The 18,274-nt window shown below is 35.9% G+C and overlaps 1 protein-coding gene and 2 long non-coding RNA genes across 11 annotated transcripts in view; 1 reads left to right on the forward strand and 2 right to left on the reverse strand.

The window, feature by feature from the left end:
* The window catches only part of LOC147843375 (uncharacterized), a 704,457-nt gene that overhangs the window by 446,797 nt on the left and 239,386 nt on the right, over window positions 1-18,274 (reverse strand). The gene's annotated exons all lie outside the window — the stretch shown is intronic.
* The window catches only part of scn1lab (sodium channel, voltage-gated, type I like, alpha b), a 76,992-nt gene that overhangs the window by 15,418 nt on the left and 43,300 nt on the right, over window positions 1-18,274 (reverse strand). For 5 of the 9 annotated variants that reach the window (XR_015492803.1, XM_087255686.1, XM_087255687.1 and 2 more), the window contains 5 exons: window positions 15,828-16,001; window positions 15,120-15,476; window positions 9,851-10,342; window positions 4,525-4,657; window positions 717-871 (listed from right to left, as the gene is read on the reverse strand). Coding sequence is in view for 6 of the 9 variants with exons in the window: in XM_087255686.1 (XP_087111812.1) it covers window positions 717-871; window positions 4,525-4,657; window positions 9,851-10,342; window positions 15,120-15,476; window positions 15,828-16,001 (1,311 nt within the window). In the remaining 3 variants the exon portion in view is untranslated. Of the gene's footprint in view, window positions 1-716; window positions 872-4,524; window positions 4,658-4,991; window positions 7,246-9,850; window positions 10,343-15,119; window positions 15,477-15,827; window positions 16,002-18,274 lie in introns of those variants that run through there. The other 4 variants (XR_015492804.1, XR_015492805.1, XM_087255689.1 and 1 more) reach the window with 2 other exon arrangements.
* Window positions 5,529-10,885, forward strand: LOC141386189 (uncharacterized). Its single transcript, XR_015493353.1, has 3 exons — window positions 5,529-8,252; window positions 8,484-8,842; window positions 9,101-10,885. It is a non-coding gene; the product is annotated as an uncharacterized LOC141386189 (long non-coding RNA).

The following is an 18,274-nucleotide window of genomic DNA, read 5'->3' on the forward strand; positions in this document are numbered from 1 at the left end:
ATACTGTGTGTAATCAGTCTCTGTAACAGGTTTCAGCTGGTGATGTAATCAGGAAGATGAGTGACCAGGCGTGCGTGATTGGAAGAAGTGCATGTATGGAAATGTAGTCCTGGGGAATGCGGAAGTGAGGTTCATGAAGAAAGAGGAAACCAGCGATCTCCAGTGAATGATCGCTGGTTATCGTAACATATAACAAACCTAATAGAAAAATGATTAAGGCGTTTTAGAATCGAGAAACAAGATTTTTGATGTTTTACAATGTGGTCAGCCTGCTGGTTTTCATCATCACATGATCTCTTATAATAAAATCGCATAAGTTTTCATGGGCATTTTCAAAATATCCAAAATGCGTATAAACATAGGTAGATGGAAACATAGCTAGTGACTTGCCTAATTACCCTATCTTGCCTAATTAACCCTGTTAGACTTAAAATGTCACTTTAAGCTGAACACGAGTATCTTGAGTAAAAGTAAAATATGATGTACTGTCATAATGGCAGAGATAAAAGAAATCAATTAGAAATTAGGTCTTAAAACTGTTATGATTAGAAATGTGTTGGAAAAAAAATCTCTCTGTTAGACAGAAATTGGGGGGAACAATAATAATTCTGACATCAACTGTACACATCAACACATTTCAACAGCTAGTAACAGAGATCGGGCCGGTTGTGAGTGGGTGGTTGTATTGTGTTTGTTATGGTTGTGTGGGTGCTCACCAGTGCTCCGCTGCTGAGTAAAATCATGAAGATGATGAAGGACTCAAACCAGTTGTGCTCTACTATGATAAAGCAGGTTTTCCTGAGAATCCACCAACTCTTCCATTTTCCCTTCTCCACATCGACCTGACAGCACTGAAACCTCATCACACAGCCTGAGCAAAAGAAACACAGAAACAAGTCCCTTAATGTGAACAGACAGTAGAAAAATTGAGCTCAGTGGAAAGTCTACTCCTTAAAGTAGTCCCAGAAATGTAATACTAGAAGTCTTGCTGTGGCACTACATATGACATAAAGGGGCCAGTTTGTACATTTTGTTAGTCAAACTATGCACAACATTGCATTATTGCAATATTTTCCCAAAAAATATCTTTTACATCTCTGATATACATACAATACACTGACAGAATCATAATTATATCATTTTACATTCATTTGGTGTAGTAAAAGTTCAATCATTTTTAAATAGTTACAATTTTTGAGGTCTTGCATTTTTTTAAACTAAGAGCAAATCTGACGATGAGCCTGATCAAACGAGAAGTTGAAACAGCACGAATGGATCAGGATAGCGGGAGACAGAAGCAAAGCGAACCAGCCAGAAAACATGACAGAAGAGCTAACTGTGGGCTCTTCCTGAATATTAGACTGAGTGATTCTTTTAATTATTTTTTTTTTACTTGGTAAAGTAAACTGAATAATGATTGTTCATACGATTTATGTTTGTAGCTACATGTTTTTATTATCATCGACTGATCTATAATGTTATATGGCACAAAATGATTAAATACCATTCAGAAATGTGATACTGATTTTTTGCGCTATCATCTTTTAATGACATCATGTTCCAGGAAAACTGAAATTGTTTTGTGAACGTCGGTCGCGGTAACTTTTAATTTTTTGGTTTTGTTCCGGGAATTGTTGATTTACAAATTAATCACTGCTAATAATGCTCATTATGTGTACTTATTTATTAGATGAAATGCCACTGGGATTAAATATTGCCATTTGTTCCATAAACTTATAGAAACATTATTCTAAGAATTCTTAGAATAGGTCCGAAATACTCAAACTCTTAGCGAGAAGCAGAATATTCAAAGAGAAAAAAGCTATCCAAGACTAATTAGAAATTGATTCAGAAAAATGGCCACAATGAAGTCGGGTGACAATAATGAAAATTCTCAGTTGATTGTTAAAACATTACTGTCCTTTTGCCCTTAAAATCAATCCACCCATCAATCTTAGCATAAGCCAATGCAATCCTCGAATACACAGCAAAAGTTGCTGTTTTTTCTTAATTAACAGACTCCCATTAACAGGTTAGCTATGGGTAATAAACTAGAAAGACTGTATAACCTACAAAAACAGCCCAAATAGCCAACAATGGCTCAGTAGCTTGTAAACCATTGATTAGCAATAATCAATACAACCTACTATAAATGATCTACTGTAAATGAATAGCCAGAACAGCTCATTGTTAGTTGAAGGAAAGGAGTTTGGAAGGAGTCTGGAATAAAACTCATAGGTGAACTTTTATATACTAGAGGACTGTTGATGGCTTGAATTATATTGGCTGATACACATCCTTTTATTTATCCAATTACAATTTTTAGACCAACACAAAAAACTAAATTCAGACCATATATTTTCATATACTATGACATTTATCTTTTATCTAACAACATGTAATGTAAAAAAATAAAAGTTTAAAAAAGTGACTTCTATTGACATTTTGATAGCTTGATGAGATATATTGTCTTGGTTTGTGCTGGACATAATACTTAAACCTGTTGATAAGTCATGTTTTTCTGTTATTTTACCAACTTAATTCTATATTATTATTATTATTGCTTATACAATATATTGTTTCAAACTAATGTCAATGTAAAAAACACTGTTAAACTGTAAAGTTAAATTCATGAAGTCAGTAGTGGACAGATTTTCCACTGAATTTAATTTTAATACAGATACTGTTAATTAACAGATACAGGGGTTGGACAATGAAACTGAAATGCCTGGTTTTAGACCACAATAATTGATTAGTATAGTGAAGGGCCACCTTTTTCAGCCAATACAGCATCCATTCTTAGGAAAGAGAGATACAAGTCCTGCATAGTGGCCATGGGGATTTTGAGCAGTGCTTGTTGCAATGCAGAACAGTGGCCAAGTCAATAATATTTAGTTCTGGTGACTGTGTAGGCCATGGAAGATGTTCAACTTCACTTTCATGTTCACCTCTCAAACCAGTCTGTTACCAGTCTTGCTTGGTGCATTTGTGGATCATTCAGACACACGACATCACCTTCAAGATACAATCTTTGAACCATTGGGTGCACATGGTCCTCCAGAATGGTTCGGTAGTCCTTGGGAGTGACGAGCCCATCTAGCACAAGTATTGGGCCTAGTGCATGAAATTGTAACCCTTCAGTCCTTCACTTTGGGCATGACAAATCTGGGTGGTATGCTTCTTTGGGGGTTATCCACACCGTAACTCTTTTGGATGTGGGAAAGTCAGTAAAGGTGTACTCAGAGGCATTTTGTGCATTGCAATATTTTAAGCAAAACTGTGCTACCACTCTGCTAATTAAACCTTCACACTCTGCTCTTACTGCTGAAATATCCCTTCTCCACATCGACCTGACAGCACTGAAACCTCATCACACAGCCTGAGCAAAAGAAACACAGAAACGAGTCCCTTAATGTGAACAGACAGTAGAAAAATTGAGCTCAGTGGAAAGTCTACTCCTTAAAGTAGTCCCAGAAATGTAATACTAGAAGTCTTGCTGTGGCACTACATATGACATAAAGGGGCCAGTTTGTACATTTTGTTAGTCAAACTATGCACAACATTGCATTATTGCAATATTTTCCCAAAAAATATCTTTTACATCTCTGATATACATACAATACACTGACAGAATCATAATTATATCATTTTACATTCATTTGGTGTAGTAAAAGTTCAATCATTTTTAAATAGTTACAATTTTTGAGGTCTTGCAATTTTTTTAAAACTAAGAGCAAATCTGATGATGAGCCTGATCAAAGGAGAAGTTGAAACGGCACGAATGGATCAGGATAGCGGGAGACAGAAGCAAAGCGAACCAGCCAAAACTGTGCTACCACTCTGCTAATTAAACCTTCACACTCTGCTCTTACTGCTGAAATATGCAATCAGGGCTGGCGCATTCATAGAGGCGACCTAGGTGGCCGCCTAGGGGGGCAGTATAGAGAGGGCGGCGTCCACGACACCTCCCTTACCACCCACATCCTCAGTTATGTCCACGACACCTCCCTTACCACCCGCATCCTCAGAAATATTCATGCATAGACTACAATAAAGAGGGCGGCGTCAGCGACACCTCCATCCGCACCCGCATGTCCTCAGTTATATCCGCGCATGGGGCGGCAGAATAGAGAGCGCAGTGTCCGCGACACCTCCCTCCCTCAGCACCCGCGCGTCCTCAGTTATATCCGCGCATAGTGCGCCGGAAAAGAGGTCCGCGACACCTCACTTCATTATCATAACCGGTCACTTTCATTTTCACATTGGGGTTGAGAGCGGCGTGATCGTCCTCTGCCTAGAGCGGCAGTTCAGCTTGCTCCGGCCCTGTATGCAATTAATAAAAACTATCCACCAGGCTGGTCAAATTTAGCCATGAAAGCTCAAACACTAAATTGGCCAGTGTTTCAGAGTCATTGTTTAACCCCAGTGTATTTTCAGTGTACTGCATAACTACCGTACGACTAAAACAGCTTGACAGCCAAACAAACTGGCCCTATCTTGGTATTATTGCATTCAAACAAGTACCTTCTGTGAAGCAGGCCTCTGGGTCCAGGGACTCCTCCGGCTCCAATTCGACAGACTCTGCCCCCTCTCCAGGGGGGCGAATATCCACTGTGCTCCCCTCCGAGGAACTGAGAACCGTATCGACAGGTAGCTTCTAAACAGGCATCCATGCAGCCACACGATCAGACACAAAAAAGCAAACAAACAAAACACACACACACATACGCGCACAAGATTAGGCTGGACTGCAGCACACCATCTCGTCCAGATTCCTTTTGCAGTAATTCTCAAGTCTCATGCAGTTTCAGATCATTCAAAAGTACCTACAAGCCCGTGGATTTAGAGGTTGATTTGATTCATTGAATTGATTCTCTAATTAGCAGCCAGGCATGAAGACAAGCGCCTCTGGCTTCACCGTTTAATCTCACAGTCAGCTGTGGGTACATTTGATGTGCCTTCATTCCTTCCTCATGCATGTTTTTTTGTTTCTCAAGGTGCATTAATTCTCATCCAAGCTTGTGATCTTGTCATCAAATGTTGAGTGCTTTGAGTATTTTCATGTCCAGTGCAAATGACAACCCCTTACCTTGCCCCACCCCTTCCCAAAAAAAACAAAACAAATGGTTTCTATTGGATAATCCCAATACATTTGGATTGGCATGATTCAGATTATCACATGAGCCCACCCCATTGAGTGCAATCCCTTGATTGACATGAAAACACAGGCTGGAAGTCCATTCCGTTAAGCAGTGGTCAAGCTTTGGTCCGCCAGTCAGTTTGAAGAGGAGGGGAGCCGCATTAGCGTTAACTAACACCAGAGCCACATGCTAAGTCTGAGACAGCATTTTAGGGAAAACGAGTTTAACTGGAAACTAACAAGGGGAAAACAAGTAATATGTTCTTGGGAAAATTAACCCATCAGTTCCCACTGCATGACATAAGTTTTATAGTAATGGTTACTATTAAGATGTTATTGAAGTGGTTAAAGACAATAGCTTGGTTTCCATTACAGAATTGCGCAAAAGATTTGTGCTATTTGCTAAATTTTGATAAGTGTTTAGGATGTTAGACTTAAAACAGATGATTTTTTCCTGAAAATCATGGTGAAAGATGTTAATAGATTTACATCTATTGTATCCGAATGTTTAATCAATAAAGACGGTACATGGGAGGTTTTTTTTTTCTTAATTTGCAGTTTTCATTTTGCGCAATTTGAGGGGTAACAGAAATGCAGCTACTGTTGTTTTGCAAAACAAGAATATAAAAGCTTCTGCAATGAAAATATTTGCTGGTTATATTGTTTGATGTTATTGCAGACCTGAGGAATTGGGTTTGAACTCATTATTTGACACAATAGTGAAGTATTCCTGACCACAGTGTACTTCTTAGGCTAACTGATGTGTGGGTCAGTTACTGACCCTCTACTGCATTCATAAATGGGTCAGTTAGAAAAACAACAAGGTTAAATAATATCAAAAATACATAGAGGAGAATGCTGTCTAAAACTGAGCTGGAGCACTGGTTGCTGTGGCACCCAGCTAATGCGGCGCGGGGGAATGATGTAAGCATGCTGTGTGCAATTTCAGAATCTTCCAGAAAGTCTCTAACATTTTAATCACAGTAGTGATATAAGAGGCTGAGCATACCTGAACAACCTGCCCTAATTGAGCTTCTCAATAATCTCAAAGATTTGTTTTTATGTCGGATCTGAAGCAAATCTAATTGATGGATTAAAGTGTAAAGGTTCTGATTTGGCTTCCTAATCCCCTGTTACTCCCTAACATCCAGTTCATGCCTTCAGATCTGATTAGGAACAGATGTAACACGTATAAGGAGGCACAGAAGTTGTGAAGTCAAATTATCATCAAGTATCTTTCTAAATTAACCATTGGCTCGGAGAGCAGAACCTCCTGATTGTACTGTATATGCACAATCAAACGGCACAAATGTAATTACACACATTCTAGAGGCTGACTGCTATCAAGACAGATTCCCACTACTGCAGCAGTGTACAGTGCATTATATTAAACAGTAGGAATATCTGCATATTGTAAATAGCATTATGATAATCAGCCATCTAATATGCATATAAGTTACAGTATTTGCAACCACCACCCAATTGTTTACACAATGCTAAATCAACTAGCTTTCTTCCTTCTAATATGCAGTATCAACCAATGTAGTAACTGTTGTACTGCAATAAGTAAGGTTTCCTGATTATCAAAGCTCACCTCTCCTCTCACACACACACATACACATGCACACTCAACCACTTCCCACTTTGGAGTAATTTAGCTCTGAATGCTCACTGATAGCTTGTACGAAAAAACAAAAACAAGCTAATGTAACAGAAAGATGTTCGATGGGCTATTGATGTAAAATGATGATCTTGCTCATTCCATATGACTGAAGGTACTGCAAAGAAGCCCAGTGCTACAACAGAAACACAAAGTCATGTGGAAAACGACCAACCAAAACAAAAACAAAAAAAAAGGCTGACAGCTGTCTCTCTTCGGTGCAAAATAGGGTTGTTTAAGAGGGAGGGAAGGGCACAGGCATTGAGAAACGAAAAACAAAAGGGCAATCCGATCCAAAAAGAGAGATAAAATGAGAGAGAGATAGACGAGAGTTTGGTCTGATTTAGATGACAAAGGCAGTCTCCATGGTTAGTGTGGGTGAGGAGGAAGGTGAGTCTCTTACAGGGCTCTTTCAGAGAAAACCTGGGGTTCGTCTGTCATAACGCTGCAATAACAGGTCACACACAGAGAGGAGATACACACTTCACATAACATGGATAATAACGTCTGCAACACTCATCCACTTCAATTAAGATATAGAAATAGATCAAGTTAGAAGTGGGGAGAGAGAAAAGATTAAGCACAGTGACAGTACTGCTGGAAGAGTATGGAAATGGGCTGGAATACAACAACACACACACACACATACAGACACATTACTACTCTCCATAGGCGTAATGCAGTTTATACTGTAAAGACCGATTTTTATATGGCCTCACACTACCTCTTCCCCAACCCTAAAATGTGAATGTCAAAATTCCTCCTTGAGTATGATTAAACGTTTTGTATTATGAGGACACAAGGCTTAAAGGAGTAAAATTAGGTCATATCCATGTCTTTCTACAATTTCCTATCCTGATGAGAGTATAGAAGTTAAGTATTATTTTTAAAAGTTTTGAATTACCAGGACACAAGGAATGTCTTCATCAACCACCTTCAAAGAGTCCAACTAGGTCCTACCCATGTCTTTTTACAATAACATATCAGGGCTGCATGATTAATCGAAAAAAGATCACGATCTCGATTCAACCCCCCACACGATCATAATGTAGCGTTTCTATGATTCAGACAATTATATTTTCAAGCTTGGGAGAGGCATAAAAGTGGTCACACAAGTCTTCACGTTGTTTTACATATGTTGCTTAGCAACATTGACACCTCCAAATGGTGTTGAAAGAGATATAGTATTTCTATAAAACGAATACTGTACAGTAATAGTAATGTCTTTATACAATGACATATCCTCATAAAAGTATAAATTTTAAGAGTTGAATTACGAGGACACAGTGGATGTCTTCGTAAACGACTTTAAACAAGTACAACTAGGTCATACCCATATCATTATACAATTACATATCCTCAAAAAAGTATAACAGTATTATTTTTAACAGTTTTGAATTATAAGGACACAGGGCATGTCTTCGTAAACCACCTTAAAACGAGTACAACTAGGTCATTCCCATATCTTTATACAAGTTCGTATCCTCATAAAAGTTTTATTTTTAAGAGTTTTAAATTATGAGGATACAAGGCATGTCTTCGTAAACAACCTTAAACGAGTACAAAAGGTCATACCCATGTCTTTATACAATTGCATATTCTCATAAAAGTATAATTTTTAAGATTTGAATTATGAGGACACAATACATGTCTTCATAAACCACCTTAATAAAGTACAACTAGGTCATTCCCATATCTTTATACAAGTACATATCCTCATAAAAGTATTATTTTTAAGAGTTTTGGATTATGAGCACACAATGCATGTCTTCATAAAACACCTTAATAGAGACCAACTAGGTAATAGTAATGTCTTTATACAATGACATATCCTCATCAAAGTATAATTTTAAAGAGTTTTGAATTACGAGGACACAAGGGATGTCTTCGTGAACTACCTTAAACAAGTAGAACTAGGTCATACCCATATCTTTATACAATTACATATCCTCAAAAAAGTATAAAAGTATTATTTTTAAGAGTTTTGAATTATAAGGACACAAGGCGTGTCTTCGTAAACCACCTTAAACGAGTACAACTAGGTAATTCCCATATCTTTATACAAGTACATATCCTCATAAAGGTATTATTTTTAAGAGTTTTGGATTATGAGCACACAATGCATGTCTTCATTAACCACCTTAATAGAGAACAACTATAGGTAATAGTAATGTCTTTATACGGTAATAGTAATGTCTTTATACAATGACATATCCTCATCAAAGTATAATTTTAAAGAGTTTTGAATTACGAGGACACAAGGGATGTCTTCGTGAACTACCTTAAACAAGTAGAACTAGGTCATACCCATATCTTTATACAAGTACATATCCTCATAAAAGTATTATTTTTAAGAGTTTTAAATTATGAGGATACAAGGCATGTCTTCGAAAACCACTTAAAAAGAGTACAATAAGATCATACCCATGTCGTTATACAAATTTGTATCCTCATAAACCTGTACACACACACAAACACAGAGTTAAGCATACTCAATTTCACCCTGGGCAAGGATGCTGAATTTAGCAATTTCCTCAACAGCCTCATTCATAGTCTGGATGCATGATGCCATGCCTGCTCAGTTGGTCGTAAATAATACACATTAGAGTGTGCGAGAGGTTGTGTGTGTGCCAGACAGTGCATGTTTATGAGAATGCGTACTGATATAATGAGTATACACAGTAAGTCTACCTGCTAAAGTGCCCAGAGGTCTGTCTTAACTAGCTGCAGATGAACAGGGTCAGACTGGCCTGAAGCCCATGGCACAGTAGAACACACATGTACACACATACACACACAATGGGCTGCAGCTCAGTGCAGAGAATGATGTAATGGCAATGTGGCTCGACACAACTGTTTGTCTCCTACAGCCAAAAGAGACACTGACTCCTGATGAATCACAAACAAACCTAAATCAACAAGATTCACCATTAAATATCATATTTTTTTTACATTACGATAAATATAGCAACTCTCTCCGACACTGAAACAAGAATTTTAATGCATATTAAAAGTAAAAATGTCTGTTTAGTCATTGAAATCAGGCTTACCTCTTTACTTCCCTCCACGTCAGATGATTCGCTACTGAAATCTTCCGTGTTCAGGTTTTCAAAGTCCGACTCTCCCACCGCTATCGGTACTGTAACCGTGAGGCTGGGATTGTGGATGAACGACATGTAGTCGCCTTCCTCAATTCCATACTTTACATGACTCTCCACCCCATTACCAGGAGAGACACAGCCCTCCTTCAGATAGTCCTTAGTGAGATCGACGGCTACCGGAGCGTGATTGGACAGGCAGTTCTCTTTGCCGTCACTGTGGAGGTCGTCAAGGGGCTTCTCCTCATCTAGGGAGCGTGGTTTAGAGCCGGCCAAGAAGAGGCTTTGCAGGAACTGACGGAGAGTGGACTTGACCAGAGCGATACCTTTCTGTATTCTGCCCACGGCGATCTGCAGGTTGTTCATTTCGCTGTCGTCATCGGTGGCGGCCAGATTATCGGCACTGAAAGAGCTCAGCAGCAAGGCCAGGAACAAGTTCAACACCTGCCGCACAACAGCAAAACACACTCTCAGAGTCGGCAAGGTCAGATGGTAAGATGAGCTCGTTGTACTCATAAATGATCGTGTGTTTGAGTGCGTCAGTGGGTGTATGGGTCAAACCTGTTGAGAATACACTTGAGTCAAAAGATTGGGGATTTTTTTAGTTGATACTTTCAGCAAGAATATATTTAATAAATACTAAAAGTCGTTCACATTCTGAAAATCACTTCATTGAGATTTGAGTAAGGCTGAAGGATGGCACTGTTGTCCTCTGTACAGCTGCTTTGTAGCTCAACCACAGCATTTAATACTGGCAATGATCTTAAAAAATGGCTTAAGATGAATAACGACATTGCTTTGAATAATTGACATTGTTCTCCAGAACTGCTTAAATGGTTTCAAACGGTTTAGATTCAGCTTTGCCATCACATGATTATATTACATTTAATCCACATTAAACATATTTTTTACAATATTATTGCACTATCATATTACATAGTAATAATGTTTTATGATATAAATAACAAATGCCTTATGCCTAGGCCCACCCGGAATCTGCGCGTGCAGAATTCCGCAGATTTTTTACCCATCATTAATTCTGTGTAAATGTGTGTAAATGTGTATTCATTCATATATATTCTTTATTCAGTTTTTAAATTAATTACAGTAATATTATTGACTAATACGAAAATGTTCATCTGATTAATGTACAATGCAGTTTGTACAGTAATATTTTCTGATATATGACAAACTTGCTTTATTCACCAAATAAAGTGAATCTAATTGGATTTGCATTTTAAACATTAAATAAAAGTTAAAAATATATTAATTTTTATTTCATATACTAAGGTTTTAGTTATGATACTCCCAAAACAATTCAGCAGAAATCCGCAGACTTTTACCAAAATTCTCCGCAGAAATAGCAAAAACCGTCCGCAGATTCCGTCTGGCCCAACTAATGCCTCTCTCATTCCATAAAAGCTTTTCTGACCATAAATGTTTGAAACTATACACTGTAAAAACAGATCAGTTACTTAACTTGAGTAAAGTGAGTAAACCCGTTGAATTAAAAGCAACAAGTTGAGTATACTGACTTTTTATTGACTATAAAAAGGGAGTAGCTTGGAATTTACTGAACTTATTTTGAATAATTATAAACAGTTTATTCACTTAATACATTTAAGGCAATGGGTTTTACTCTGTAAAGTCAACTAATCACTTTAAAAGCAATGGGTTTACTCATCTTTAAAGTAAAGTAAAGTCAACAAATTGGTTTTTACAGTAAAAATAAAAGGTAAAGAAATCGAAAACATTTTGGTAATGAGAACGTTGAAGAAAAATGTGTTTAAAAGGCAGAAAATCGTAAATTCATAACAATTATAATTGTTTAAAAATAGAATAATTGGTAACACTTTAAAATAATTACACACTAAGAACTATTCATTAAGCAATAGCATATATTCATTATCTGTTAAGCATTACCTCTACATTAATAGATGTTAGTAAGTGGTTTATAACTGCAGCTACAAATGCTGTGTTCTTGACTTGTGAGCACATCTATAATGTGCTTAATCATTGTATTTTCATACTTTAAGGATTCGTTTTTCATTACTAAATTAAGTATTGCATTATTAAAGAACAGTTATCCAAGCATAGTTGGTGGTTTTTGAAGATCAGAATGAGTAAACTATTCATATTACCATGTATAACTCTTATTATTCAGGCATATAGTAGTAGCTAATTTGTATGTTAATAAATACTTTATTTACTCAACTTCATTCAGTTTTGTGACCTAATCTAAAGTGAGGACTATTAATGCTTTATAAAGCCCTTATAAACGACAATGAAGGCTCAGATATATTCTAAACAGAAAAAAAGAAAATAAATGCCTTTATTCATTTCTATTCTTTTAAAAATACATAATTAAAACTGTTTAGAATAAAAAAAAAAATCTTTGCACTCTTAACTTTTAAACATCTAAACATCGTTTAAACAACATTTAAACAGCTAAATAACATTGAAATGTTGTGTCATAAAATGTTAAATTATTATATTGTTGTTTTTATCCAACTTTGTTATATTTTGACACTCCTGTTATTCAGCAATGTTTAAACTTTACAGTAATTTAATTTTTTAGATAGGATTGCAAAGATATTTTTAATTTGATACTAATGTAATTGTCATTAATAAGGGATTAATAAAGCATAAATTGTCCTCACTTTAGATTAAGTCATAAAATTAAATGAAGTTAAGTTAATAAAGCATTTATTTGCATACAAATGAACTATTAATACATGCTGAATAATAAGATACATGTTTATTTTAATTATTAGCTAATTATTTAATAACTTATTCTGAATGATCTTAAAAACCACCAATTCTTAAATACAAATTATTTGTAAATAATGCAATACTTCAGTTAGTGATGAAAAATCAACCAATCACAAAGTATGGAAGTACAATTATTAAGCACAAATGTGGTGGTAAGACAAGAATTTAACATTTGTAGCTGGAGATATAAACTGCTTACTAACGTTTATTAATGTAGAGTTAATGCTTTACAAATAATGAATACATATATATACTAATGCTTAATAAATGATTCATAGTGTGTAGTTATTATAAAGTGTTACCGAATAATTCTCTATGCAAAACTAGCGAATTTATGATTACATATAATAGGTAACCAAGATGTGCAGCACGGTGGCGCAGTGGGTAACACAATCGTCTCACAGCAAGAAGCTCGCTGGTTCAAGCCCCGTCTGGGTCAGTTGGCATTTCTGTGTGGAGTTTGCATGTTTTCCCAATGTCCATGTGGGTTTCCTCCGGGTGCTCCGGTTTCCCCCTTAATCCAAAGACGTGTGATATAGGTGAATTCGGTAAGCTTGATTGTCCGTAGTGTATGAGTGTGAATGAGTGTGGGTGGGTGTTTCCCAGTGATAGGTTGCAGCTGGAAGGGCATCCGCTGCGTCAAACATATGCTGGATAAGTTGGAGGTTCATTTCGCTGTAGATTAATAGATTTAGTAGATTTCGCCCAGATTAATAAAGCAACTAAGCCGAAAAGAAAATGAATGAATGAGTAACCAAAATTCAGTGAGATCATTTGCATTTCATCAATTTAAATGTTACTCAATATATAATATACAAATATCAATATACAAATAAAAGGCTGAAGATAAATCTGATTTCAGTTGAATTGAGTTTTAACTAACTAAACATCTAAATTAACTGAAATTAAAATTTAGCAAATTCCAAAAAAAAAAAAAAAAAAGGTCCTGGATCAGCATCGAGCAATAAATATACATAAATATACATAAAACCAGACATACAAGGCTTTGCTGAACTGAGCTTTGTAGGCATTATGCTGGGTTCACACCAAATGTTCTAGCCATGTTTTTACTATAATTTGCACAGAAGATGCATTTGAGGCACATATTCCACGTTAGCGGCAAACACATCATGCATGTCCAACGCAATCTCACGGCAATTCGTAACTTTTTGATTTAGTGGCTAATTCGTATGAATTCGTACGATCTAATTTGCACAATTTAGTACGATTTGCTCATCACCCAATGACGGTTGGGGTTAGGGGTGGGGTTGGGTGCCACGCCTCCTTTTTAAAATCGTACATTTTCGTACATATTAGCCACTAAACTGACAAAACGTAAAATACTTACGTTTCCACGTGAGATCAGGCTGGCATGTCTTGCTATTTGCACAACCTAGTGCAAACTAGTATATACCGTATTTGACTTGTTATGCAATCTCCTCACACAAATACTTAAACTCACGTTTGGTGTGAAGTCAGCTCTTCCTCTAAACTGAAAATCAAATTAGTTCAAATCAATGTCATTAAAATAACAGCTAAAATGTTAATTCAGCAGCATGTCACATTTGTCACAATTACATTCACTGAAAAGGGCTGTAAAAATGCAAAAGTAAATTTAAATGAGATTCATTTAAAGGGCACATAGGTTACCCCTCTTTTCATATTTATTATAAGTCTTTTGGATCCCCAGAATGTGTCTGTAAAGTTTCAGCTCAAAACACCCATCAGAGTATTTATTATAGCTGTTTGAAGTGTCTGTACTATAGCTGGGAAAAGGTTGTTGCTGTTTTTTTGCACTGGGCCTTTAAGGCTAGTCATCCCCGCCCACCAATCCCACTTGCCTGTCAGCAACATGCCTCAATCGCCGCCCTCGGCTGCCTCAGGAAGCAGATCTCACGTAACATTTGTGAGAAATACTACAGTAAGAACTTTACCAATCAGTATTTGATGTTTTTGCTGATGAAGTGAATCGCTGTACTTTATTACACACATGCCCATGTTTTAAAACATTTTAAAGCTGTAAAACTCACTCTTGATCATGTTTGATGATGATTGTGATCCTAGCAAACTGAACAGACCTTTAATCCCTGATTGCTTTGCGCTCGTCCTGTGTTGTCGATATGATTATATGCATTACTACGGAGACATGTTAATGCGCGCAGCTGTCAATCAATATTGGTGGGCGGGGGGACCGCACTTCTATGTCAAGTTTCGGTCAATCTGAAAACCGCTCCAATTGGTCCACCGTTTTTATGTTGTTAAATTTGAAAAAAAGGAATGGGTGTGTTTATTTCACCCCAATATGACAGTATATAGAGTACACTATACTTAAGCACATGTGTGTCCAAACAGCTTTAAAAGTAGATTTTCCACCATAGTTGCCCTTTAAAAAGCAGTTAGGAGGAAGCCAATTTTCAAAGTGTCTCATTGTAGAATAAATTGAGCTTACCACCAGATTCCCAATGACCATGACCATCATGAAGACGATGAGACACATCGACTGTCCCGCCACTTCCATGCAGTCCCACATGGTTTCGATCCATTCACCACAAAGTACCCGGAACACGATCAGGAAGGAGTGGAAGAAATCGTCCATGTGCCACCGCGGCAACTCACAACTTTCTGAGATCTTGCAAACGCACTCGCGGTAACTCTTTCCGAACAACTGCATTCCCACCACAGCGAAGATGAAGACAATGATGGCCAGGACGAGAGTTAGATTTCCCAGAGCACCGACTGAGTTACCAATGATCTTAATCAGCATGTTCAGGGTGGGCCAGGACTTTGCCAGCTTAAAAACTCTTAACTAAGGGAAGAGAGAGAAAGAGGAGATTTTAGAAAATATGTTTTGTGATTGAGTCTCTACCCTGAATTTAAGCCTTATAGCTGGCACACACCAAGCAGACAACAAACAACTAGCACTAAAGAAAGCCAACTATGTTGTTGCCTCGTGTTGGCTTACATCTGGACCAAACAGCTGAGTTTAAGTAATTGTCACTTAATAAAAGTTAATAAAACAAGCCAAATACTTTCAGACATCAGCAACAACTACTGTACAGTGTTTGAGGGTCAAAGCAGAAGTGGTCCATAAGCACATAATGTAGATCATTTTCATAGAGGCCATGCACTTTTGAAAAACAAAAGGACCTTTGCTTACCAATCTGAAGGAGCGCAGCACTGAAAGCCCCTCCACATTGGCCAGGCCCAACTCCATAAGACTCAGACTCACGATGATGCCATCAAAGATATTCCAGCCTTCTTGGAAATAATAATAGGGATCCAGAGCAATGACCTTCAGACACATCTCTGCTGTGAAGATTCCTGTGAATACCTGCATAGAAACCAACAAGCACAAATCAGCAGAACTCAAATAACTGTACAAAAAATCTCAAACACAAAAACAACAATAAAGGGATTTACGCTGGGAAGTTAAAACTAATCTACTACCCACACTCTTAATGGTTTGAACTAAATGAAATCAACACTGAACTGCCTCAAAATAAATAATGATAATGTCTGTTTCGCAGAACTGCTTATTAGAGAGTTGTTTCAAACTGATAAAGTTTAGCTTTACCATAAAATTAATTGATTACATTCCATATTAATCACTTATTTCACTCTTATTCTATAACAAACCTCGGTTAAAAACATGAACAAAAATGAAGAAACAATTTGAATTTTAGTGTTTTGAATGGTAGTGTTGGTCAAAATAAAAAGTATGCATTTCTCTCTAATCTTTATTTGCACATAATTGTTATTACTTATATTATGGATCTTTTCCCTGATGTTTTTATTGTTTTTCTTTTCATTTATGTATTTATTTATTTTTATTATGATTATTGTTTTATTATTATTATTGTTATTATTATTGTTATTATTATTATTGTTATTATTATTATTGTGATTATTATTGTTGTTATTATTATTATTATTATTATTATTATTATTATTATTATTATTAATAATATGTCTCTCCAAACACCTGTAATTTCAAACTAAAGTAACTGTCAGCTAGTAAACTATTGTTTTAAAGAGCAGGAAAATAAAATAAAATAAAATAAAATAAAATAAAATAAAATAAAATAAAATAAAATAAAATAAAATAAAATAAAATAAAATAAAATAAAATAAAATAAAATAAAATAAAATAAAGTAAAATAAGCTTATCCCTAGATGGAAAAGCAGAAAAACCATGTTTCTGTGATAATTTCTCAAAAAATCAGCCAAACTCTGCTAAGCAAACTTTAAACTCAAATCCTGGAGGGCTGCAGCCCTGCACAGTTTAGCTTTAACCCTAATTAAACACTGATCAGACTGATCTCATCTGATCAAACTAATTGAGTTTTTCAGGCTTGTTTTAAACCTCCAGGTAAGCGTATTGAAGCAGAGTTGGAATTAAACTCCAGGAACAATTTGAATTTTAGTGTTTTGAATGATAGTGTTGGTCAAAATAAAAAGTATGCATTTCTCTCTAATCTTTATTTGCACATAATTGTTATTACTTATATTATGGATCTTTTCCCTGATGTTTTTATTGTTTTTCTTTTCATTTATGTATTTATTTATTTTTGTTATGATTATTGTTTTATTATTATTATTGTTATTATTATTGTTATTATTATTATTGTTATTATTATTATTGTGATTATTATTGTTGTTATTATTATTATTATTATTATTATTATTATTATTATTATTATTATTATTATTATTATTATTATTATTAATATGTCTCTCCAAACACCTGTAATTTCAAACTAAAGTAACTGTCAGCTAGTAAACTATTGTTTTAAAGAGCAGGAAAATAAAATAAAATAAAATAAAATAAAATAAAATAAAATAAAATAAAATAAGATAAAATAAAATAAAATAAAATAAAATAAAATAAAATAAAATAAAATAAAATAAAATAAAATAAAATAAAATATAATAAAATAAAATAATTTCTCAAAAAATCAGCCAAACTCTGCTAAGCAAACTTTAAACTCAAATCCTGGAGGGCCGCAGCCCAGCACAGTTTAGCTTTAACCCTAATTAAACACTGATCAAACCGATCTTATCTGATCAAACTAATTGAGTTCTTCAGGCTTTTTTTAAACCTCCAGGTAAGCGTATTGAAGCAGAGTTGGAATTAAACTCCAGGAACTGAGTTTGACACCCCTGCTTTAAGGCATTTTCACTTGAAACTAAAAACTTTTCTCTCAGTGTTAAATGAAATAAATATTGTATGAAAACCAATTCTCACTTGAAACTATTTGCTTATAAGTTTGCATACTGGCTGTTATTAGTACTCAAAATGCTCATTCAATCCTTTTGCTTTGGATTAGTCTCCTATGTATCAGGGGTCACCACACCGGAATGAACCGCCAACTATTCCGGCATATGTTTTATGCAGCGGATGCCCTTCCAGCCACAACCCAATACTAGCAAACACCCATACACTCTTACATTCACACACGCACTCATACACTACGACTAGTTTAGTTCATCCAATTCACCTATATTGCGCATGCCTTTGGACTGTGGGGGAAACCGGAGCACTTACAGTAAACCCATGTGAACACGGGGAGAACATGCAAACTACACACAGAAATGCCAACTGGC

Source organism: Danio rerio, chromosome 6 (genome assembly GCF_052040795.2).
Source record: "Danio rerio strain M-AB ecotype USA chromosome 6, GRCz13ab, whole genome shotgun sequence".
NCBI lineage: Eukaryota > Metazoa > Chordata > Actinopteri > Cypriniformes > Danionidae > Danio > Danio rerio.